Source organism: Erythrolamprus reginae, chromosome 1, assembly GCF_031021105.1.
Source record: "Erythrolamprus reginae isolate rEryReg1 chromosome 1, rEryReg1.hap1, whole genome shotgun sequence".
NCBI classification, from domain to species: Eukaryota; Metazoa; Chordata; class Lepidosauria; order Squamata; family Dipsadidae; genus Erythrolamprus; species Erythrolamprus reginae.
In genome coordinates this window covers 194,781,354-194,806,124 of record NC_091950.1, presented here as the reverse complement: position 1 = coordinate 194,806,124, position 24,771 = coordinate 194,781,354, and the positions used below count along the sequence as shown (strand labels likewise).

General features: G+C 40.4%; 1 protein-coding gene across 1 annotated transcript in view; it reads left to right on the top strand.

The window, feature by feature from the left end:
- Positions 1-24,771, top strand: part of LOC139169288 (titin-like) — a 329,115-nt gene that overhangs the window by 295,613 nt on the left and 8,731 nt on the right. The window contains exons 159-189 of the mRNA XM_070755280.1: positions 102-398; positions 493-1,080; positions 1,169-1,471; positions 1,598-1,894; positions 2,406-2,693; positions 2,788-3,087; positions 3,191-3,493; positions 4,582-4,887; positions 4,994-6,760; positions 6,853-7,149; positions 8,014-8,301; positions 8,408-8,707; positions 8,798-10,864; positions 10,962-11,264; positions 11,755-12,060; positions 12,166-12,456; positions 12,564-12,863; positions 12,957-13,262; positions 14,528-14,833; positions 14,933-15,214; positions 15,449-16,042; positions 16,132-16,419; positions 16,544-16,843; positions 17,125-17,427; positions 17,566-17,868; positions 17,977-18,561; positions 19,041-19,346; positions 19,435-19,734; positions 22,440-23,015; positions 23,108-23,413; positions 23,511-24,104. Coding sequence (XP_070611381.1) covers positions 102-398; positions 493-1,080; positions 1,169-1,471; positions 1,598-1,894; positions 2,406-2,693; positions 2,788-3,087; positions 3,191-3,493; positions 4,582-4,887; positions 4,994-6,760; positions 6,853-7,149; positions 8,014-8,301; positions 8,408-8,707; positions 8,798-10,864; positions 10,962-11,264; positions 11,755-12,060; positions 12,166-12,456; positions 12,564-12,863; positions 12,957-13,262; positions 14,528-14,833; positions 14,933-15,214; positions 15,449-16,042; positions 16,132-16,419; positions 16,544-16,843; positions 17,125-17,427; positions 17,566-17,868; positions 17,977-18,561; positions 19,041-19,346; positions 19,435-19,734; positions 22,440-23,015; positions 23,108-23,413; positions 23,511-24,104 — 13,950 coding nt within the window. The remainder of the gene's footprint in view (positions 1-101; positions 399-492; positions 1,081-1,168; positions 1,472-1,597; positions 1,895-2,405; positions 2,694-2,787; positions 3,088-3,190; positions 3,494-4,581; positions 4,888-4,993; positions 6,761-6,852; positions 7,150-8,013; positions 8,302-8,407; positions 8,708-8,797; positions 10,865-10,961; positions 11,265-11,754; positions 12,061-12,165; positions 12,457-12,563; positions 12,864-12,956; positions 13,263-14,527; positions 14,834-14,932; positions 15,215-15,448; positions 16,043-16,131; positions 16,420-16,543; positions 16,844-17,124; positions 17,428-17,565; positions 17,869-17,976; positions 18,562-19,040; positions 19,347-19,434; positions 19,735-22,439; positions 23,016-23,107; positions 23,414-23,510; positions 24,105-24,771) is intronic.

Below are 24,771 nucleotides of genomic sequence, written 5' to 3'. Positions count from 1 at the left end.
ATATATGTAAGGAAAAATATTTATTTGCAAAGTACTGTATCTTACAAATAAGTGTGCATCCAGTGTGTTTTTTGTTCTCAATTTATCCTCCTATTTTTTAGAAAAACCAAGCCCACCAGAAAAACTAGGAGTATCGAGCATTACCAAAGACAGTGTATGTCTTGTATGGCTAAAACCCGAGCATGATGGTGGAAGCAGAATTGTTGGCTACCTTGTTGAAGCCTTAGAGAAAGGGCAGCAGAAATGGGTCAAGTGTGCTGTAGTCAAGACGACCCATCACATTGTCCAAGGTCTCAGAGAGAACATGGATTATTTCTTCAGAGTATTTGCTGAAAACGAAGCTGGTCTCAGTGATCCTAGAGAGCTTCTTCTTCCTGTCACGGTTAAAGAAAAACTGGGTATGTATTCCATTACTGAGAATAACGTTGTCTGGATTTAATGGAATCATTGGCATTTGTGATATTTATAATGTGCCATTATTGCATTTTACAGAATCACCTGAAGTGGATATGAAAGGTTTCCCCAACCATACAGTTTATGTGAGAGCTGGTTCAAATCTAAAGGTCGAGATTCCAATTTTGGGAAAACCCTTGCCAAAGGTGTCTTTATCCAGAGATGGCATTCCTCTCAAGCCAACCATGAGGTTTAATACAGAAACCACTGCAGAGTGTGTAATTATTAACCTTAAGGAAAGTGTGGCTACCGATGCTGGTAAATATGACATCACAGCTGCAAACTCCAGCGGAACAACAAAATCCTTCATCAAAATTGTTGTCCTGGATAGGCCAGGTCCCCCAGTCGGTCCTGTTGTGGTGAGCGACATCACTGAAGAAGGAGTCACCCTGAAATGGGAGCCTCCACATTACGATGGCGGAAGCCAAGTCACAAACTACATTGTGCTGAAAAGAGAAACAAGCACTGCAGTGTGGTCTGAGGTGTCTGCAACAGTTGCTAGAAATATGATTAAGGTCATGAAGTTAACCACCGGAGAAGAGTATCAGTTCCGTATCAAAGCAGAAAATCGCTTCGGCATTAGTGATCACCTTGATTCACCGTGTGTTGTTGTAAAACTGCCTTACAGTAAGTACTTCCGGGTTTTGGTTCTGGTTGTATGAATTTTTCAGACATAGGCACATACTTTGCTAATTTGTCTCTCCTATTTATTCAGCTATACCTGGGCCACCTTCAACACCATGGATCACTCATGTTACCCGAGACAACATCACTGTTGGATGGCATGAGCCTGTTTCTAATGGAGGCAGTCCAGTCATTGGTTACCATCTGGAAATGAAGGACAGGAACAGCATTTTATGGAAGAAAGTGAATAAAATGATTATACGCACAACTCACTTCAAGGTCTCTACCATTACTGCTGGACTAATTTACGAATTCAGAGTTTGCGCTGAAAATGCAGCAGGCATTGGAAAACCAAGTCACCCATCTGATGCAGTTCTTGCAATTGATGCATGTGGTATGTATTCAGGAATACAGCATCACATTTCTCATGTTGACTTTTGTGCAAAACATTCTTGGTCAGTTAGCGTTGGGTACTTATACAAATGTTAAATTACAAATGCAATTGTTTTCCAAATTGCAGAACCACCAAGAAACCTCCGAGTCACAGATATTTCCAAGACATTTGTCAGCCTTTCTTGGACACAACCTGCTTTTGATGGTGGTAGCAAAATCACTGGCTACATCGTGGAGAAACGTGATTTTCCGAATGGAAGATGGGCAAAGGCCAGCTTTACCAATGTCATAGAGACCCTGTTTACTGTATCAGGATTGACTCAAAGCTCTCAATATGAATTCCGTGTCTTTGCTAAGAATGCTGCAGGTTCCATTAGTAACCCATCAGATGTTTTAGGACCTGTCACTTGCATTGACACATATGGTAAGAAATGTGTTAAACAAAAAAAAATCTTGTTTTTATTTATAGGATTTGAGTGATCATCACCGACAAAACTATGCAGCTGAATTCTTGAGTTCTTTATACAATAGCATCGTGTAGACTTACAGTATATTTGATTTTCTTTCTGGTATCAGATGGTGCAGAATTTTAGTCGAATGGCGTATTTATTCTTACTGAGTTGTTCTTTTGTGAGCCTTTTAGCATGTAAATCTGAAGTTAGTTGGGGGAAAGATCAAAGGCAACATGAGAAAATATTATTTTACTGAATGAGTAGTAGATCCTTGGAACAAACTTCCAGCAGACGTGGTTGGTAAATCCACAGTAACTGAATTTAAACATGCCTGGGATAAACATAGCTCCATTGTAAGATAAAATACAGGAAATAGTATAAGGGCAGACTAGATGGACCATGAGGTCTTTTTCTGCCGTCAGTCTTCTATGTTTCTATGTAAAGTGTCTTAATGGCTTCTTATTCTATTTATCTCTTATTAAGGTGCACCTGAAATAGATGTGCCACCAGAATATACAGAAGTGGTCAAATATAAAGCTGGCACTGCAGTTAAGCTCAAACTTGGGATTTCGGGAAAACCCATACCATCAATAGAATGGTTTAGAAATGGCAAAGAAGTACAAACAAGTGCCCAGATATCTATTGAAAATACCACCGAATTTGCCTCTGTACTGATCAAGGATGCAACTCGTATCAATAGTGGAAGCTATGAACTGAAATTAAAGAATGCCATGGGTTCAGCATCTGCTACCGTTAAAGTACAAATACTTGGTATGCTTTGAAGAGTATTACACTTCATTGTTCTTTTAAATTCCTCTAGCCAGGGTTATTTTTGTATATTAATAGATAATCGTTTCCTCAACAGATAAACCAGGACCTCCAGGTGGGCCTGTTCACTTTAAAACAGTCACAGCTGAAAAGATTTCTCTTCAGTGGGAACCACCAGCTGATGATGGAGGTGCCAAAGTGACACATTACGTTGTTGAAAAACGTGAAACAAGCCGTGTGGTGTGGTCCATGGTCTCAGAAAAACAAGAAGAATGCAATGTCACTACCACGAAAGTCATAAAAGGAAACGAATACGTTTTCCGTATACGAGCGGTGAACAAGTTTGGTGTTGGAGATCCACTGGAATCTGAGAGCGTTGTAGCGAAAAATAGATTTGGTAAGAAAGATGTTAATAAATTTATTCTTTATATATGTATTTGCTAATTGATTATGTTGGTCTAATGTGATTGGGGGTTTTTTCCCCTCTCAATAAAATACAGTTACTCCTGGACAACCTGGTGTACCAGAGGCCAACCTGATAACCAAACAGTCAATGACTGTAACCTGGACCAGGCCTACTGTGGATGGCGGTAGTGAAATAAATGGATATTATCTTGAAAAGCGCGATAAGAAAAGCCTAAGCTGGTTCAGAGTCGTTAAAGAAACCATTCGGGACACCAGACAGAAAGTGACAGGACTAACCGAAAACAGTGAATACCAGTTCAGAGTCTCTGCTGTGAATGCAGCTGGCCAAGGTCCCTTCTCTGAAGCATCTGACTTTTTCAAAGCAGCAGATCCTATTGGTAAGTAGGCACGTGAATGGCAGCAAAGTTAAAAAGGAACCAAAAATCAAAGTACTTGAAATGGCATGATAGAAAACAAGGAAATGGGTTTATGTGTTGCTTCATTTAATTTATGTTGCCATCCATTTCATGCCGCAAATTGTAAACCCCAGACAGTTTATCAGTAAAATCGCAAGTACAGTATTGAAATATTAAAATTAATAAGCTTAGGTCTATTGTATTCACGGCAGAAGCACGTTACAAAGCTAACCACGGCATGCTTCTAGATTGAAAGGTTTTGCTGCTGACAACACTGTTGCTCAGGGGACATCCAATTGCCCAAAATAATGTAATCTTTGTGGAGGCTCCTTTCGTGCCTTTCAATAAGATTCAAAAACTAGGAAACCCTAAGCAAGGATTGTATGATGGTGACATATTTCCTATTATTTATTTATTTATTGGATTTGTATGCCGCCCCTCTCCGTAGACTCAGGGCGGCTAACAACAATAATAAAAACAGAATGTAAATCCAATACTACTACAACTAAAAAACCCTTATTTTAAAACCAATCATACCTACAAACAAACATACCATGCATAAATTGTAAAGGCCTAGGGGGAAAGAGTATCTCAGTTCCCCCACACCTGACAGCAGAGGTGGGTTTTAAGGAGCTTACGAAAGGCAAGGAGGGTGGGGAAAATTCTAATCTCCGGGGGGAGTTGGTTCCAGAGGGCCGGGGCCGCCACAGAGAAGGCTCTTCCCCTGGGCCCCGCCAAACGACATTGTTTAGTTGACGGGACCTGGAGAAGGCCCACTCTGTGGGACCTAACTGGTTGCTGGGATTCATGCAGCAGAAGGCGGTCCCTGAGATAATCTGGACTGGTGCCATGGAGGGCTTTATAGGTCATAACCAACACCTTGAATTATTAGTCCATCAGACACCTACAGTATAGTGTACAGCACCTCAACAAGGACGCCAAGCCAATCGGCAGAGTCAGTTTTAATGCCCCTTCTGGAAGGCCAAAAGGTGGAGGCAGGCCTCACTCATGTTTTGCTGTTAGATAGCTAATACTTTGAAGTTTCATGTGATATTTCATTTGTTTTATAGAAAAGCCTGGTGCCCCTGTTAAGCTGAAGGTTGTGGATACTACCAAGACATCTATCACACTTAACTGGACTAAGCCAGTTTATGATGGAGGAAGTGCAATTACCAGCTATGCTATAGAAAAGAGAGAAGGTGATGAAGAAGAATGGTCTGTAGTGAGTGCAAGAGGAGAAGTGAGAACCACAGAATATGTTGTTTCTCAACTTCAGCCAGGAATCAATTACTACTTCCGTGTAGCTGCTATAAATTATGCCGGGCAAGGTGAACCTATTGAAATGACAGAACCTGTACAAGCTAAAGACATTCTTGGTATGAAATTTTAATCTTTTTCCTTTATTCTTTTCACATTTTTTGTTGCATTTTTGGATTTTTCCCATGTTAACAATTTGATATCGTTTTGTTTTGTCTTTTGCAGAAGAGCCAGAAATTGATTTGGATGTGGCTCTCAAGACCTCCATTGTAGCTAAAGCAGGTCAAGACGTGCAAATAATGATCCCGTTCAAGGGAAGGCCACCTCCAACTGTTGTATGGAGAAAGGGTGACAAAAATCTTAGTGTTGATGAAAGATACACCATCCAGAACACAGAATCATCTACTCTTCTTAGCATTCCTCAAGTCACTCGCAATGACACAGGAAAATACACCCTTACAATTGAAAATGGAGTTGGAAAAGCCAAAACCTCCTTTGTGAACGTCAAAGTGCTCGACACTCCATCTGCATGCCAGAGATTGCACCTCAAAAATGTTTCTCGTGGAACCGTGACTTTGGTATGGGAACCACCACTCATAAATGGTGGCTCTGAAGTTACAAATTATGTCATTGAAAAAAGAGATGCCACAAAGAGAGCTTGGTCTTCCGTTACAGCAAAGTGCTCTAATACATCCTTTAAGATAAGTGACTTGTCAGAGAAGATTCCCTACTTCTACCGTGTTCTTGCCGAAAATGAAAACGGATTAGGTGAACCATGTGAAACTTTGGAGCCAGTGAAAGCTGCAGAAGTACCTGGACCTGTGAGGGATTTAGCCATGAAAGATTCAACCAAGACCTCTGTCATCTTACAGTGGACCAAACCTGAGTTTGATGGTGGTAGTATCATCTCCGAGTATGTTATTGAAAAAAGATCAAAGGATGAGACAGAATGGTCATATGCAGGCATAAGCAAGGCATGTGAATTTGAAGTGGAAAAACTTAAGGAGCTTTCTGTTATGGATTTCAGAGTGTCAGCTAAGAATGAAAAAGGAAGAAGCGATGGTGTTACAATTGGGCCAATTACAGTAAAAGATTACGTAATAACACCTGAAGCAGATCTTTCTGATATTCCTGGAGGACAAATAGCAGTGAGGATAGGTTACAATGTCCATCTTGAATTGCCCTACAAGGGAAAGCCTATACCAAGCATGAGCTGGCTAAAAGACAATATGCCTCTTAAGGAAAGCGAACTGGTTCGCTTCAAGAAAACGGAAAACAAAATAACATTAAGCATTAAGAACGTGAAGAAAGAAAATGGTGGCAAATACACTTTAATTCTTGATAATGTTGTCCACAGAAAGTCATTCCCCTTTACAATTATCACACTTGGCCCACCTTCTAAGCCCAAAGGACCAATCAAGCTAGATGAAATCAAATCAGACAGTATGGTTCTTTCGTGGAATCCTCCTGAAGATGACGGAGGAGCAGACATTACAGGCTACAGCGTGGAGAAGCGAGAAACTTCACAAACCAATTGGAAAATGGTCTGCTCTAGTGTAGCAAGGACAACCTTCAAAGTTCCAAACCTCATAAAAGATGCAGAATATCAGTTCAGAATCCGTGCAGAAAATAGATACGGGGTAAGCCCACCACTGAACTCAATAGAGGTGATAGCTAAACACCAGTTTAAGCCACCAGGTTCACCAGGAAAGCCCATTGTTTACAATATAACAGCTGATGGAATGACTATCTCTTGGGATGCTCCCCTTTATGATGGAGGTGCAGAAATTACTGGGTATCACGTGGAGAAGAAAGAAAGAAATAGCATCCTGTGGCAGAAAGTAAATATTTCATCAATATCTAGTAGAGAATACAGAATTACTGGTCTAATGGATGGCTTGGACTATCAGTTCCGTGTATATGCAGAAAACTCTGCTGGAATAAGCCCTGCTAGTGATCCAAGCAAACTCCATCTAGCTGTTTCCCCAGTTGGTAAGTGATTGAACATAGTATCAAATGCCTATGTTCCTAGTCTGTTGGAATTGTTTTGCTGATTACTGTGAATGCATTTTATTTTCATTCAGATCCACCTGGCACTCCTGATTACATTGATGTGACAAGGGAGACAATTACTCTCAAATGGACTGAACCCATGCGTGATGGAGGCAGCAAGATTGTGGGTTATAGTGTTGAGAGACGGCAAGGACCTGAAGACCGTTGGGTCAGATGCAATTTTATTGATGTCAGTGAATGCCAATACACGGTTACAGGACTTAACCCAGGAGACCGATACGAATTCCGAATCCTTGCAAGAAATGCTGTTGGGACTATTAGCCCTCCTTCTCAGTCTTCAGGCTATATCATGACTCGAGATGATGCTAGTAAGTCTTACTTAGTAGCAATAAGTGGTAGTAGTTATCGTAAGTGGTTATACTTATTCCATTATATGGCACTCCAATCATTTTTAAAAGTTTGTGAGCATGTTAGATTTTCTCAGTCAGAATGAATCAGTATGAAAGGTTTGGGTTTAACTCTGCAAAATAGTTGCCCCGTGCTATGCATTTTTATTATAAGCTCCATGTTTTCCCCAAAATAAGACCCTGTCTTATAGTTTTTTGGACCCTAAAATAAGTGCTTGGCCTTATTGCCATGCACTCAAAAGCCCGCTTGGACTTATTATCAGGGGGTGCCTTATTTGGGTGGAAACAGGGTAGTCTTCAACTTACCACCATTCGTTTAGTGACCATTTGAAGTTATAACAGCACTGAAAAAGGTGATCTATAATAGCTTTCACACCTATGACCATTGCAGCATCCCCATGATCACGTGGTCAAAATTCAGACACTTGGCAATTGACATGTATTTATGACAGTTCTAGTGTTCCTGGATCATGGGATCCCCTTTTGTGACCTTCTGACAAGCAAAGTCAATGGGGAAGCCAGATTCACTTAACAACTATGTAACTAACTTAAGAACTGCAGTGATTCACTTAACAACTGCAGGCTGTTAGGTAAGGTGGCAAGGAAGGCTGCAAAATGGGGCAAAACCCATTCAACATCTTTCTTGCTTGACCACAGAAATTTGGGGTTCAATTGCAGTTGTAAGTCAAGGATTACCTGTAACAGATTTCAAGTTCATAGAAAGGAATTAATGCAGTTAAAACTGCTCTTATTCTGGGGAAGATGTATTGCGACATATTGTGAAAATACATTGTAAAGGTTACTTTACTTCTTTTTCTTTTCTAGTTGCGCCAAATATTGAATTCGGTGCGGAGCATTTTGAAGGTCTTACAGTCAAAGCAGGTGAAAGCATAAGACTTAAGGCCCTTATCACAGGGCGGCCAGTGCCTCAAGTGACCTGGTTTAAGGATGGAGAAGAGATTGACAAGCGATTGGGTGTTGAAATAACCACCGCTATTGGCTATAGTACCATATTTGTTAGAGATGCTTCTCGAGACCATCGTGGAATATATAGGGTGGAAGCCAAAAATTCATCAGGCACCAAACAAGAAGACATAACCATAAGAGTCCAAGGTAATTTGGCATTCTTTCACTAAATTTATTTGTCTCAAACTTGATCAATTTTCTTTATCCTCTACTAAATGCAGCACCACTTAAACAACTGCATGTTGTGTTACAGATACTCCAGGGAAAATAGGAGGCCCAATACGCTTCACCAATATTACTGAAGAGAAGGCAACACTGTGGTGGGAGCCTCCGGCTAATGACGGCTGTGCAGCCATTACTCATTATGTAATTGAAAAACGTGAAACCAGCAGAGTTTCCTGGGCGCTAATTGAAGACCACTGTGAAGCCTGCAGTTACACAGCACTTAGATTAATAAAAGGCAATGAATACCAGTTCCGAATCTCTGCAGCTAACAAGTTTGGGGTCGGCAGACCTCTGGAATCTGATCCTTTTGTAGCACAGGCACATTACAGTAAGTTCATTATCAATAGAAAAATTATGTGTGTGTGTGCCAGTTAGCCTTCTCCAAAGCCTTCTCTAATCTTCTATTTTCATTCCACAGCTGTTCCTGATGCACCAGGGACTCCAGAACCTAGCAATGTAACAGGGAACAGCATCACTCTGACATGGACAAGGCCAAAATCAGATGGTGGAAGCGATATCGATCAATATATTTTGGAAAGAAGAGAAAAGAAGAGCATTCTCTGGGTCAAAATATCTAGCAAGAGACCCATTTCCGAGACAAGATATAGAGTCACCGGGCTAACTCAGGGCAATGAATATGAGTTCCAGGTTATGGCAGAAAACAAGGCTGGTGTGGGCCCACCTAGTGCCGTGTCAAGGCTGATTAAATGCAGAGACCCAGTTCATCCACCAGGTCCTCCTACTGTGGTCAAAGTGATAGATACATCAAAAACGAGTGTCACTTTAGAATGGACCACACCAGTTTTTGATGGCGGCTTGGAAATTATTGGCTACATCATTGAAATGTGCAAAGCTGATTTGGGAGATTGGCATAAAGTCAATGCTGAGACTTTGATCGCTACTAAGTATACTGTGGTTGACTTAGAACCAAATGTGCATTATAAGTTCCGAGTCAGTGCTGTAAATACCGCAGGCAGAGGAGAAAGCTGTGAAGTTGCTGCTTCTGTACAAACCGTGGATAGGCTTTCTTCCCCTGAACTTGATATTGATGCTAGCTTCAAGCAGACTCACATAGTCCGAGCAGGGACAAATATCCGTCTCTTTATTGCCTTCAAGGGCAGACCTGTTCCTATTGCTACATGGTCTAAAGCGGATTCTGATCTCAACTTACGTGCTAACATTCACACAACAGATTCATTCAGTACATTAACGGTAGAGAATTGCAATAGAACAGATGCCGGAAAATATGTGTTTACTGTAGAAAACAACAGTGGTAGCAAGTCTATTGCTTTCACAGTGAAAGTGCTAGATACTCCCGGGCCACCAGGTCCTATTACATTTAAGGATGTGACTAGAGGCTCCATCACTTTAATGTGGGATGCTCCAATTTTGGATGGAGGTGCACGTATCCATCATTATGTTGTGGAGAAGCGAGAAGCAAGTCGCCGCAGCTGGCAGGTTGTTAATGAAAAATGCACCCGTCAAATAGCTAAAGTCACTGATCTTGCAGAAGGAGTGCCCTATTTTTACCGTGTCGCAGCACAAAATGAATATGGAGTGGGAGAACCATGTGAAATGGCAGAGCCAGTGGTGGCCACTGAAGAACCTGCTCCACCTAAGAGATTAGATATTGTTGATACCACTAGGTCATCTGTGGTACTTGCTTGGCTTAAACCTGATCACGACGGTGGCAGCCGTATCACTAGTTATCTACTAGAGATGAAACAGAAAGGAACTGAGGTTTGGCGTGAAGCAGGTCAAACGAAGCAGCTTACTTTTACAGTAGAAGGTCTTATTGAGAACAACGAATATGAATTTAGGGTCAGAGCAAAGAACGATGCTGGCTACAGTCAGCCAAGAGAAGCTTTCTCCTCTGTCATTATTAAAGAGCCACAGATTGAACCAACAGCAGATCTTAGTGGAATAACTAAGCAACTTATAACTTGCAAAGCTGGAAGCTCCTTCACAATTGATATACCAATTAGTGGACGTCCTATTCCAAAAGTAACTTGGAAACTTGAGGAAATGAGACTCAAGGAAACTGATAGAATGACCATCAAGACAACCAAAGATAGAACTACAATGATTGTTAAGGACAGCATGAGAGGTGACTCTGGCAAATATTATTTGACTCTTGAGAACACGGCTGGTGTGAAAACATTCACTGTCACAGTTATGGTTATTGGAAGGCCAGGTCCGGTTACACGCCCCATAGAAATATCATCAGTGACAGCGGAATCCTGCGTCTTGTCCTGGAAGGAACCTGAAGATGATGGCGGCACTGATATTACTAACTACATTGTTGAAAAACGCGAATCTGGCACAACAGCCTGGCAGCTCATTAACTCCAGCGTCAAGCGTACACAGATCAAAGTTACTCATCTCACTAAATATATGGAATATACTTTCCGTGTCAGTTCTGAAAACCGATTTGGTGTCAGCAAGCCTGTTGAATCAGTTCCAGTTGTGGCTGAGCATCCATTTGGTAAGGAATCGTTATCCTAATGAATGTATATACATTAGTTCCAGTTTTGCTTGAAAAAGAATCCAAGTATTTAACACTTCTCTCTTTCTTTTATTAGTCCCCCCAAGTCCTCCCACAAGACCTGAGGTCTATTTTGTTTCGGCCAATGCCATGTCCATCAGATGGGAGGAGCCATACCATGACGGCGGCAGCAAAGTTGTGGGATACTGGATTGAAAAGAAAGAACGCAACACAATCCTTTGGGTAAAGGAAAACAAAACTCCATGCTTTGAATGTGACTACAAAATCACTGGACTTGTAGAAGGTTTGGAGTACCAATTCAGAACATACGCATTAAATGCTGCTGGAGTAAGCAAAGCCAGTGAAGCTTCTAGGCCAATAGTGGCCCAAAATCCAGTTGGTACGTATAATGCAGAAAAAGTATACAGTGTTTCCCTTGATTTTTGCGGGTTCGAACTTCGCGAAAAGCCTATACCATGGTTTTTCAAAAATATTAATTAAAAAATACTTTGCGGGTTTTTCCCCTATACCACGGTTTTTCCTGCCCGATGATGTCATGTGTCATCACCACACTTTCGTCCACCTTTAATAATGTTTTAAAAAAATAAACTTTAATAAATAAACATGGTGAGTAATAATCTAAATGGTTGCTAAGGGAATGGGAAATTGTAATTTAGGGGTTTAAAGTGTTAAGGGAAGGCTTGTGACACTGTTCATAGCCAAAAATAGTGTATTTACTTCCGCATCTCTACTTTGTGGAAATTCGACTTTCACGGGCGGTCTCGGAATGCATCCCCCGCGAAAATCGAGGGAACACTGTAATTCCAATTTTTATTTAAGAGAATCTTTTTTAAAAAAAAACACATGTCAACTGTAATGTTCTTTTTCAGATCCACCAGGTAGACCAGAAGTGACAGATGTCACTCGGTCTTCAGTTTCATTGAGCTGGACTGCTCCACTTTATGACGGTGGAAGCAAAATTGTTGGCTATATTGTCGAACGCAAGCCCTACCATGCGACTGGAGATGGACGCTGGTTGAAATGCAATTACACCATTGTTTCAGAAAACTTCTTTACTGTGACAGCCCTCGGTGAGGGAGAGGAATATGAATTCCGTGTATTAGCAAAGAATGCAGCTGGTGTAATTAGCAAAGGCTCCGAAACAACAGGTTCTGTCACCTGCAAAGATGAATATTGTAAGACTTTTTTCTTAATAAATATTTAAATTATGTTAAATCTGTCACTTTTAAAATAAATTTATGTTGAAAGTTTATTCATCTTGGGGTTGTTTTTTTTAATAGCACCACCCAAAGCTGAGCTGGATGCCAAATTACAAGGAGATGTTGTAACTGTTAGGGCTGGATCTGATCTTGTTCTTGAGGCATCGATTGGTGGAAAGCCAGAACCCAAAGTGTTTTGGTCTAAAGGCGAGAAGGAGTTGGATTTATGTGAGAAGATCTCTTTGCAATATACCAGCAAGCATGCTGTCGCAATCATTAAGTTCTGTGACAGAAGTGATACTGGAAAATACACATTAACTGTTAAAAACGCTAGCGGAACAAAACAGGTTTCTGTTTCGGTCAAAGTACTTGGTGAGTATGTCACGATTCATCATTTCTGAGAGAACAAACTATTTATTTTCAACCCAATTTTATATCATTGCACCAATTCCTTTTTGGGGTTGTTTTTGGGTCTACAGATTCTCCTGGTCCTTGTGCTGGCAAGATCACCGTTAGCAGAGTGACAGAGGAGAAATGTACCTTGGCTTGGAATGCTCCTCAAGAAGATGGAGGGGCAGAAATCACTCACTACATTGTCGAGAGACGTGAGACTAGCAGGCTGCACTGGGTTATTGTTAATGCCGAATGTGCAACACACTCATGCGTTGCTACGAGACTTATCAAGAATAATGAATACATATTCCGTGTAAGAGCGGTCAATAAGTATGGACCTGGAGTTCCACTGGAATCGGAAACAGTCATTGCTAGAAATTCATTTAGTAAGTGCCTCCTTAGTTCAGTTAAAAAAATAATCCTGGATATATGTGTAAAAGATATCTAATTTTTTTTTCTTTAAAAAAAAACCATTTCAGCTATTCCGTCACCTCCTGGGATGCCGGAATCAGTGGGTGCTGGCAAAGAGCACATCATTATTCAGTGGTTGAAACCAGAATCCGATGGCGGTAGTGAAATAAGCACTTATCTGGTCGATAAACGAGAAAAGAGAAGTCTACGGTGGACCCGAGTAAACAAAGACTACACCATTTATGACACCAGGTTGAAAGTCACTGGTCTCATGGAAAGCAGTGAATATCAATTCCGTATTACCGCTGTAAATGCTGCTGGAAATAGTGAGCCCAGTGAAGCTTCTCAATATATTTTGTGCAAAGAACCATCTTGTAAGTTCTCAAAACTAATATCTTTACAGTCAATTTCAAATCAAGTGATATAAGTTGTTTCTTAGTCATGGTTATGAAATGGTCAATAGGTTTTTTAAAAAAATAATTTTGAATCTCAGATGAATAATTTATTTGTTCGTTCGTTTGTTATTTATGACCTTTATCTGATATCTTGTGTCAAAGTCCTCAGGGTCATTTATGCTTTGGTAATTACATATGCTTATGTAATTTAGTGAAATCTTGCAAAACTCAATTCTCATTGTGGACATAGATGGGCATCCAGATTAATTAGATATGAAATAATTTTCAACAGTCAATGTTCTGTCAGAAATTAATACCCCATTTAAATCAGAAAACTCTATTTTTTTTAACAAAACAAAAATTAAAAGCAAAAAATTTGACTTTAAGCATTAAATATCATAAGTACCGCTGGTACAGTACAATTGAGATAGGTAATTCCTTTTATGGTAGGGACAGCCGTGTCAATAGATTATATTGCACTTATGATATGACTATGTATTTCCATCATAGAATGTTTCCCCATACTAGATATACTAATAACTCTGGCATTTTGTTTTCTGAAGACTTATACAGTAGTACCTCTAGATACGAGCTGCTCCACATGTGAGTATTTCAAGATACGAGCCAGGAGGGGAGAGACATTTCTGTTCAAGTTCCGAGCTCAAATTCGGGATACGAGCCGAGCGTCCACTAGGTGGCGCAAGAATCCTTGCTTTTGGTTATCTCAGAGGGGAAAAACAAAGTCTAAAGCAATTTGTTCCAGATACGAGTTTGCTCGAGATACAAGCTCCCTTCTGGAACGAATTATGCTCGTATCTAGGGGTACTACTGTATTATATTTTAGGTTAGAGGTCAAAGAGAATTGAAACATATCAGGCCTTTAAATATTTAATTTATTTCATTATTTCCAAAAATGCTGAGGAAGTATTTCACAAAATCTTATAGATAGGTTGTTATGTTGTAGAACTAGTATGCATAAATTTGAGTTGATTTACCTTTAAAGAGAGAATAAAGAGGAAATGTTCATATGGTCTGAATGGTCTGAATTTCTAAACAGATGAGATGTCCATCCATAGTCTACTAGTTCAGGAATAGAAAGACTGTTAATTATGCCAGTATCAAGCTTTTTGCAATCAAAATTAAACTTATACCTTCAAGAAAAAAAGCAAGAAATAATAATAATAATAATAATAATAATAATAATAATAATAATAATAATAATAATAATTTGTTCTTTTTCAAAGATACTCCTGCACCTCCTTCACCTCCAAGAGTTGTAGATACTACTAGGACAAGCATAAGCTTAGCTTGGACAAAGCCCACATACGATGGTGGAGTTGATATACTGGGCTACATTCTTGAAATGAAAGAAGAAGGCACTGATCAATGGTACAGGGTCCATACCACAGCCACCATAAGGAATCCTGAATTCACTGTGACTGGTCTTAGACCAAGCCAGAAATACCGCTTTAGAGTGGCTGCTACCAACATAAATGGCATAAGTGAATACAGCGAGTCTCCAGCTGAAATAGAACCTGTGGAAAGACTAGGTAACATCACCTTTATAAAGCATTCATAGATTTCTATTTACACACCTGTTTAGAATATTCAAACAGAAGTTCATATTTGGTTTCTCCTCCCTTTCACAGAAATACCTGCTCTTGAGCTTGCTGACGATCTAAAGAAGACCGTTACTGTCAGAGCTGGTGGCTCTTTACGTCTAATGGTCTCAGTGTCTGGCAGACCAGCACCAATAATTATGTGGAGTAAAGCGGGTGTTGACCTAGCAAATCGGGCTATCATTGACACCACCGACAGCTATACACTCTTGGTTGTGGACAAAGTTAACCGGTATGATGCTGGAAAATATGTCATTGAGGCTGAGAATCAATCAGGAAAGAAATCAGCAACAGTTCTTGTAAAAGTCTATGGTAAGCTACCCCCTTTTATTTCTTTTTACAGTCACCTTGTTTATTTCATTACAAGTTAAAAGATACTTGAAACTGCACCACAATCAAGTAACAGAGAGCCAGGCAAGCATCAAAAAGAGAAAACGTTATAAACAAGATTACGCCAGTGTTGGTCTACGCATACTGTTTTGTCAATAAGGAAAAGAATTAGACAATACAGTATAATAAACAATGTTTTCTTTCGCTCCCCTGTAGATACTCCTGGCCCTCCAGGATCTGTGAAAGTGAAAGAAGTCACAAAAGAATCTGTAACTATTACTTGGGATGTCCCTGCCATCGATGGTGGAGCACCAGTCAATAACTACATCATTGAAAAACGTGAGGCTGCCATGAGAGCTTACAAAACTGTAACTACCAAATGTAACAAAACCATTTACCGAATTTCCGGACTCATGGAAGGGGCTCTATACTATTTCCGAGTTCTGCCAGAAAATATCTACGGAATAGGTGAACCGTGCGAGACATCAGATACAGTGCTTATATCTGAAGTCCCAAGTGTGCCACAGAAACTGGAGGTGGTCGACGTTACCAAATCTACCGTATCACTTGCCTGGGAAAAACCACAGCATGATGGTGGTAGCAGATTAACTGGTTATGTAATCGAGGCCAGTAAAGTTGGAACAGACAGGTGGATGAAAGTGGTAACCCTGAAACCAACAGTCTTCGAGCACACAATCATTTCGTTAAATGAAGGTGAACAGTATCTGTTCAGAGTCAGAGCCCAAAACCAGAAAGGTGTCTCGGAACCAAGAGAAATAGTCACAGCCGTCACCGTGCAAGAACAAAAAGGTAAGTGAAAAGTGAAATTTTGTTCATAGCAATGATTCATGGTTTGACTTGATTAACCATATCCTTTTTTAAAACTTTCTATTTTTTAGTTCTACCTGCAATTGATCTTTCTGGAATTACTCAAAAGACCATCCATGTACCAACTGGAAAACCTATAGAATTATCCATTCCAATTTCTGGGCGGCCACCTCCAGCTGTTTCATGGTTCTTTGCTGGCTCTAAACTAAAAGAATCAGAGCGTGTCAAGATTGAAACAGTTGCTAAACACACTAAATTAACCATACGCGAAACAACAATACGAGATACTGGATCGTATACACTTGAACTGAAGAATACAACTGGAACTGTTCTTGAAACAATCAAAGTTATTATTCTTGGTAAGATTTTTGGCTGGTTGGCTTAAAATATATCCCTGCTTCCCCCCCTCTCCCCCTCCATTTTCCTCCCTAAGTGAACCACATTATTTTTTAATCCTTTATGCTTGATTTTTCTTTTTCATAGATAAACCAGGACCACCCACTGGACCTATTAAAGTAGTCGACATAGATTCAACTTTCGTAACTATTTCCTGGGAACCACCTGAGATGGATGGTGGTGCAACATTAAGTGGATACGTGGTAGAGCAACGTGATGCTCACCGTCCAGGATGGTTACCAGTATCAGAATCAGTAACTCGGACAACCTTTAAATTTTCTAAACTGATTGAAGGTGCTGAATATGTATTCCGTGTGGCTGCTACAAACCGCTTTGGAATTGGATCCTACTTGCAATCTGAGATTATAGAATGCAAGAGCAGAATCAGTAAGTTAATATTTTGCATTAAAAACTAAAAATAAATATAAAGAAATGTTTTTAGAACAAACATTACATACTTTCTGTTCTTCTTTTGCTTAAATAATCAGTTACATTGAATTATTTAAAAGTATTTGGATAGACAGACAGACAGACAAATGATGGATGGAGACGGGGATGATAAATAGAGATGATAGAGATAGATATATAAAACTATCTTTGATTAGAAGGAACAAATATGACTGTAAATTGAATAATGTTCTCATTTTTTTTCTGTTTTATCCATCTAGGCATCCCAGGTCCTCCTGGTACTCCAGAAGTGTTTGATATTTGCCGTGACGGAATGACACTTACTTGGTATCCACCAGAAGAAGACGGTGGTTCCCAGATCTCGGGTTACATTGTGGAACGCAAAGAAGTTAGATCAGACAGATGGGTCCGTGTAAACAAAATTGCTGTAACTATGACACGCTATCGGTCAACAGGGTTAATTGAAGGCCTGGAGTATGAACACCGCATCACAGCTATCAACGCTAGGGGCACTGGCAAACCAAGCCGAGCATCAAAGCCTGTGATTGCTATGGATCCAATTGGTAAATAATGTACCACATTTGCTAGGAAATATTTAAGAAATAGTAGATGCTAATGAGTTGAACTGCCTTTTTGAAAAACAATGTTAAATGCGAAGTCCTCTTAACTAGAGCTGTGTCTGTTCTCATTATGTATTCCAGCTCCTCCCAGCAAACCTCAGAATCCAAGAGTTACAGATACTACAAGAACATCGATTTCCTTGGCTTGGAGTCCACCTGAAGATGAAGGTGGATCTAAAGTCACTGGCTATTTAATTGAAATGCAAAAGGTTGACCAGTTTGAATGGACAAAATGTAACACCACACCCACCAAAATTCGTGAATACACTCTAACCCATCTTCCACAAGGGGCCGAGTATAGATTCCGTATCATCGCCTGTAATGCTGGAGGTCCTGGAGAACCTGCAGAGGTACCAGGAACAGCCAAAGTAACAGAAATGCTTGGTAAGAAAATTCAGCTGTTTCTCCTTAATGGAACCCAATGTTTAAAACTTAACCACACTATTTAACTGTTTTGTATCTAACGTGAGATAATTTTTTTCCTTGTTCCAGAATATCCTGATTATGTACTGGATGAAAAATACCTGGAAGGTCTATTTGTAAGGCAAGGTGGAGCAATTAAACTCACGGTGCCAATTAAAGGTAAACCTATTCCGATTTGCAAATGGACTAAGGAAGGACACGACATCCTCCAGAGAGCCATGATTGCCACTTCCGAAACAGATACTGAATTGGTGATCAAAGATGCAGAAAGGGAGGATTCTGGTACTTATGATTTAACACTTGAGAACAAATGTGGCAAGAAAGTAGTCTACATCAAAGTCAGAGTCATTGGCATTCCCAATCCACCAGAAGGGCCACTTGAATATGACGACATCCAAGGGCGCTCCGTTAGAGTCAGCTGGAAGCCTCCAACTGATGATGGTGGTGCTGATATATTGGGATATATTGTTGAGAGGCGTGAAGTACCGAAGACTGCCTGGTACACTGTGGGTTCCAGAGTAAAAGGCACATCATTGGTGGTGAAAGGGCTCAAAGAAAATGTGGAATACCACTTCCGTGTTTATGCCGAAAACCAGTTCGGTGTGAGTCGATCCCTGAAATCTGAAGAGCCAGTGGTGCCAAAGACACCTTTGAGTAAGTACACATCTCAGTTCTGGTTGTTGTTGTTATTGTGTCATTGCCGGGGGTGGGATATATTATTTGGGCTTTTTTGCAAAAACTATGTTTTCTGATATGTCCCCAAGGGAAACATGTGAGATAGCAATAGCAATAGCACTTAAGACTAATCTACCACTTTATAATGCTTTATGGCCCTAAGCAGTTTACAGAGTCAATCTATTGCCCCCAACAATCTGGGTCCTCATTTTACTGAGCTCAGAAGGAGGGAAGGCTGAGTCAACCTTGAACCAGTGAGGATTAAACCTCTGATACTCAGCAGAATTAGCCTGCAATATTACATTCTAACCACTGCACCACCATGGCTGAGTGGTTAGTTTAAGATGAAAGATAATGACAAGCCTAGAGTCATTTCTAAAATATCACAACTGAATTGAGATTTAAACTAAGTTTTCCTAGAAAAAGATGTATAGTAACCCTTGTGTTCTTCTTAACAGATCCACCAGAGCCTCCAAGTTATCCACCAGAAATACTTGATGTCACAAAAAGTTCTGTTAACTTATCTTGGTCCAGACCTAGAGACGACGGTGGCTCTCGTGTCACTGGCTATTATATTGACCGTAAAGAAACATCTACTGATAAATGGGTTAGGCACAACAAGACCCACATCACAACTACAATGTATACAGTCACAGGACTGGTTCCAGATGCTGAATATCAATTCCGTATTATTGCCCAAAATGATATTGGTGAAGGTGAACCAAGCCCTGCTTCTGAACCAGTTGTGTGCAAGGATCCATTTGGTATGTAAATACAAAATCAATTATCAGAGCATTCAGATATATATTTGGAAGAAGACAGATCTTCACTTATTTTTCTCTCATTTTACAGATAAACCAAGCCAGCCTGGAGAAATTGAGATCACTTCTATATTTAAAGATAGTATTACTCTAGAATGGGAGCGCCCTGAATGCGATGGTGGTAAAGACATCATTGGATACTGGGTTGAATATCGCCAATATGGAGAGACCGCATGGAAAAAATGCAACAAAGAACGTATCAAAGACAGACAATTTACAGTGGGAGGCTTGCTGGAAGCTACAGAATATGAATTCAGAGTTTTTGCAGAAAATGAAACCGGAATGAGCAGGCCACGTAGAACAGCAATGACAGTGAAGACAAAACTGACATGTGAGATATATTATGCTTTATGGTATCATTTGCAAAGTTATTAGAAGATATTAAAGTAAAGAAAAGAATGTGATGGATCTGTAATTTTGGTTGATTTGATTAACTTGACAGTTATAATATAAAGGACTGAGAAATTTAATACAGGTAGTCCTTGACTTATGACCACAATTTCATTTGCTAAGCAAGAAACTTATTGAGTTTTACCCCATTTTATGATCTTTCTTGCTACAACTGTTAAGTAAATCACTACAGTTGTTATGTCAGTAACACAAATGTTAAGTGAATCTGGTTTCCCCATTGACTTTGCTTGTCAAAAGGTCACAACAGGGAATTGCATGACCCTGGGGCATTGCAACCATCCTACATATGAACCAGTTGCCAAGCATCTGGATTTTGATCACATGACTAAGGGGGATGCTGAAACGGTAGTAAGTGTGAAAAATGATAATAAGTCACTTTTTTTCAGTACCATTGTAACTTTGAACAGTCACTAAATGAGCTATTGTATGTTGAGGACCACCTGTACAATTATTATTAATAATAATTTATTAGATTTGTATGCCCCCCCTCTCCAAAGACTGGGGGCAGCTCACAACAACAATGAACAATATGGTACAAATCCAATAATTAAAAACTAAAGTTAAAACCCCCCACTATCATTAAAAACTGCTAATATTACCAATCATAACCACACATAAATATTACTAGCCAAAGGGATATATCAATTACCCCATGCCTGGCGACATAGATAGGTCTTCAGAGTTTTGTGGAAGGTGAGGAGGGTGGAGGCAGTTTGAATCTCCAGAGGGAGTTGATTCCAGAGGGCCAGGGCTGCCACAGAGAAGGCTCTTCCCCTGGGTCCCACCAAACAACATTGTTTAGTTGACGGGACCCAGAGAAGGCCAACTCTGTGGGCCCTATTCGGCCGCTGGGATGTATTCTGGTCCGATGCCATGTAGGGCTGTATAGGTCATTACCAACACTTTGAATTGTGTCCGGAAACTAATCGGCAACCAGTGCTGGAGTGTTGATGAGACATGGGCATATCTGGGAAGGCCCGTGGTTGCTCTCGTGGCCGCATTCTGCATGCTCTGAAGTTTCTGAACACTCTTCAGAGGAAGCCTATAAAGCCCTACATGGCATCAGACTAGAATATCTCCGGGACCATCTTCTGTGCACGAATCCCAGCGGCTGATAAGGTCCCACAGAGTTGGCCTTCTCCGGGTCCCATTGACTAAACAATGTCCTCTGGTGGGCCTTCTCTGTGGCAGCCCTGGCCCTCTGGAATCAACTCCCCCCAGAGATTAGAACTGCCCCCACCCTCCTTGTCTTTCGTAAATTGCTTAAGACAAAGCTATATCGCCAGGCATGGGAGAATTGAGACATCTCCCCCAGGCTTACAGAGTTTTATGTATGGTATGCTTGTGTTGTATAGGTTTTTAAATGATGGGTTTTTAGATGCTTTCTTTTAATTATTAGATTTGTTACACTGTATATTGTTTTTATTGTTGTTGTGAGCCGCCCCGGGTCTACGAAGAAGGGCGGCATACAAATCTAATAAATTATTATTATTATTATTATTATTATTATTATTATTATTATTTATTATTAGCCCTATGTTGCAGTAGTCTAACCTCGAGGTGATGAGGGCATGAGTGACTCCCTGTCCAAATAGGGCCGCAACTGGTGCATCAGGCAAACTTGGGCAAACGCCCTCCTCGCCACAGCCAAAAGATGGTGTTCTAAAGTTAGCTGTGGATCGAGGAGGACACCCAAGTTGCGTACCCTCTCCAAGGGGGTCAATAATTCCCCCCCCCAGGGTAATGGACAGACAGATGGAATTGTCCCTGGGAGGCAGAACCCACAGCCACTCCATCTTGTCAGGGTTGAGTTTGAGCCTGTTGACACCCATCTGGACCCTAACAGGCTCCAGGCACCGGCACATCACTTCCACTGCTTCGCCAACTGGACACAGGCTGGAGATGTACAGCTGGGTATCATCAGCGTACTGATGATACCTCACCCCATACCCTTGGATGATCTCACTCAGCGGTTTCATGTAGATATTGAATAGCGGGGGGGAGAGGACCAACCCCTGAGGAACCCCACATTTCTTCTGCTGAATGGATCACAATATAGCAATACCACTTCACACTTCTTTACAGACCCTCTCTAAACAGAATCAACATATTGCCCTCAGCAATCTGAGTCCTTATTATACCGATCTCAGAAGAATGGAAGCAGTGAAGGGCTACCAAATTTTTACTACCGCACTGTGGACATGGCTTATGCAGAACACCCTGCATTTTCTTTCAACATTTTTCAGTGCAAATTGGGTGCTCTGGGGTGGAGCTCCATTTTTGCTAGCCCACTGCACCCCCCCCCCCATCTGGGCAGTAGCCCACCCCTGGATAGGGGTGTGTCAACTCTGAGCTAGTGAGTATTGAACTGCCACGCTGCGGGCAGCAGGAGTAGCCTGCAGTATCGCATTCTAACCACTGCACTGCCATGGCTAAGTACATGATAAATAAACTCCACATACACTATGAATGAAACTAAATATGATTTTAATGTTTAGAAAAATAAAAATTATGCTGAATGCTATAATAATTTGATTGAAAAGATGGGGAACACTGAAATAAAATATTTTTTTTAAACTAGAAGAACATTCAGGATTTTTTTTCTTTCCTCTTTTATAAATGCAGCTGGAGAAGCTCCTGGAGTAAGACAAGAAATGAAGGATGTCACTACAAACCTAGGGGACGCAGGTCAGCTATCATGCCAGATTATTGGGAGACCTCTTCCTGACATTAAATGGTATCGTTTTGGCAAAGAACTAGTACAAAGCCGAAAATACAAGATGTCATCAGATGGGCGCACCCATACGCTGACTGTGCTGACAGAAGAGCAAGAAGATGAAGGACTTTATACCTGTAAGGGTACCAATGATGTTGGAGAAGTTGAAACCAGCGGCAAGCTCTTATTGCATGCTCCTCCACAATTCCATTCTGGTTATCCTTTGAAAGAGAAATATTGTGCAGGTGTAGGTTCTACTCTTCGCCTCCATGTTGTCTACATTGGTCGTCCAGTGCCTGCTATTACTTGGTTCCATGACAAGAAACTTTTAAAGAACACTGAAAACATTACAATTGAGAACACGGAGCATTATACCCATCTTTCCATCAAAAATGTACAGCATAAGACGCATGCCGGAAAGTACAAAGTACAACTCAGCAACATTTTCGGAAGTGTTGATACTGTACTCAATGTGGAAATACAAGGTAAGTGCTGCCTTTTCTTTCTTTCTCTCCCCATCCCCCAAAGTTAAACAAACCATGTTTTTCAACTACGGCTTCATGCATCTTTTATGCAGATAAACCAGATAAACCAGCAGGACCAATTGTGATGGAAGCTCTGCTGAAGAACTCTGTGGTCATTAGCTGGAAGGCACCTGAAGATGACGGTGGTGCCTTCATCACAAATTATGTTGTAGAGAAAAGAGAAGCCAAAGAAGGTGCTGAATGGCAATTGGTGTCATCAAGTATATCTGGCACAACATGTAGGATTGTTAATCTAATTGAAAACGCAGGGTATTATTTCCGCGTCTCTGCTCAGAACGTATTTGGCATCAGTGAAGCTTTAGAGGTTTCCTCAGTTGTTATCATCAAGACACCTTTTGGTAAGCACACATAAAAATAAAGCATAATCCATTGTTGAATTTAAAACTGTCTACTAAGCAAACCGACTTCATGTCCTGGAAATGTTTTATTTTACAGAAAAACCAGGACAACCAACTCAACCAAATGTATCTGCTATTACAAAAGACTCCTGTGTTGTGTCTTGGAGGCCACCTGCAAGTGATGGAGGCTCAAAGATTAGAAATTACTACCTTGAAAAGCGAGAAAAGAAGCAGAACAAATGGATTGCTGTAACCACAGAAGAAATCCGCGAGACTGTCTATTCTGTCACAGGCCTTATTGAAGGTCTGGAATATGAATTCCGTGTCAAATGTGAAAATCTGGGTGGCGAGAGTGAATGGAGTGAAATTTCACAACCGATCGTTCCCAAATCTGATGTACCAATTCAGGCACCGCATTTCAAAGAAGAAATCAGAAATCTGCATGTGAAATTTAGAGGTCATGCCACATTTGTTTGCAAAGTCACCGGTCACCCGAAACCTGTTATGAAATGGTTCAGGCAGGGTAAGGAGATTATGCCAGATGGTGAAAAGGTGAAGATACAAGAATTTAAAGGAGGATATCATCAACTGGTGATTACAAATGTAACAGACGACGATGCTACTGTATACCAAGTGAGAGCAACCAACCAAGGAGGATCTATTTCTGGAACTGCCTCCTTAGAGGTTGAAGGTAAATTATGTGTGTGTTTTTAAATTACAATTGTTTTTTGTTGAATTTTAAAATGCAAGATAGTGGACAAAAATCCAAACTTCCATTTGACTCCTGTATTTAAGATCTTTGTCCAATAATTTCAGTGCTAACAGAGTTAGGGTTAGCATTAGATTAGCCTTCAGACATGAAAGCACTGCATGGAGCAGGCTTTATAGACCAATATTCTGTAGTTTGAAAATGAACTTTATAATTTAAAAAAACAATATACGGAACACATTTTTAAAACAATTAGTACATGTTTGCACCAGCCTTTTCAGGGAATAATTATCTCACAATTGCTTCTATCGTAGAAAAATTCAATTATGCCCAAATTGGTATTCATAATTTTAGCATAGCTACTGTGAAAAATTTCAACGAACTTTCTATCATGTTATTAGATAAATCTCTTTGATGTATCCATCTAGTAAGAAGCTCTGCCAAAATTGCTGAGAAGCTGCACTTTCTGTGGATAATCTCCAAATATTATAATAGGGACAACATGCTTCAATTATTTGGCAATGGCAAGAATTTATGGCACAAGTGAATTTCAAATATTAGACTATAAGCTACAAAAAAAATGTCCCCCTCCCTGAGAATCAGTTTTCCTCTGTTAAAAAACAAAATTAATTTTTTTTACTGTATTCAC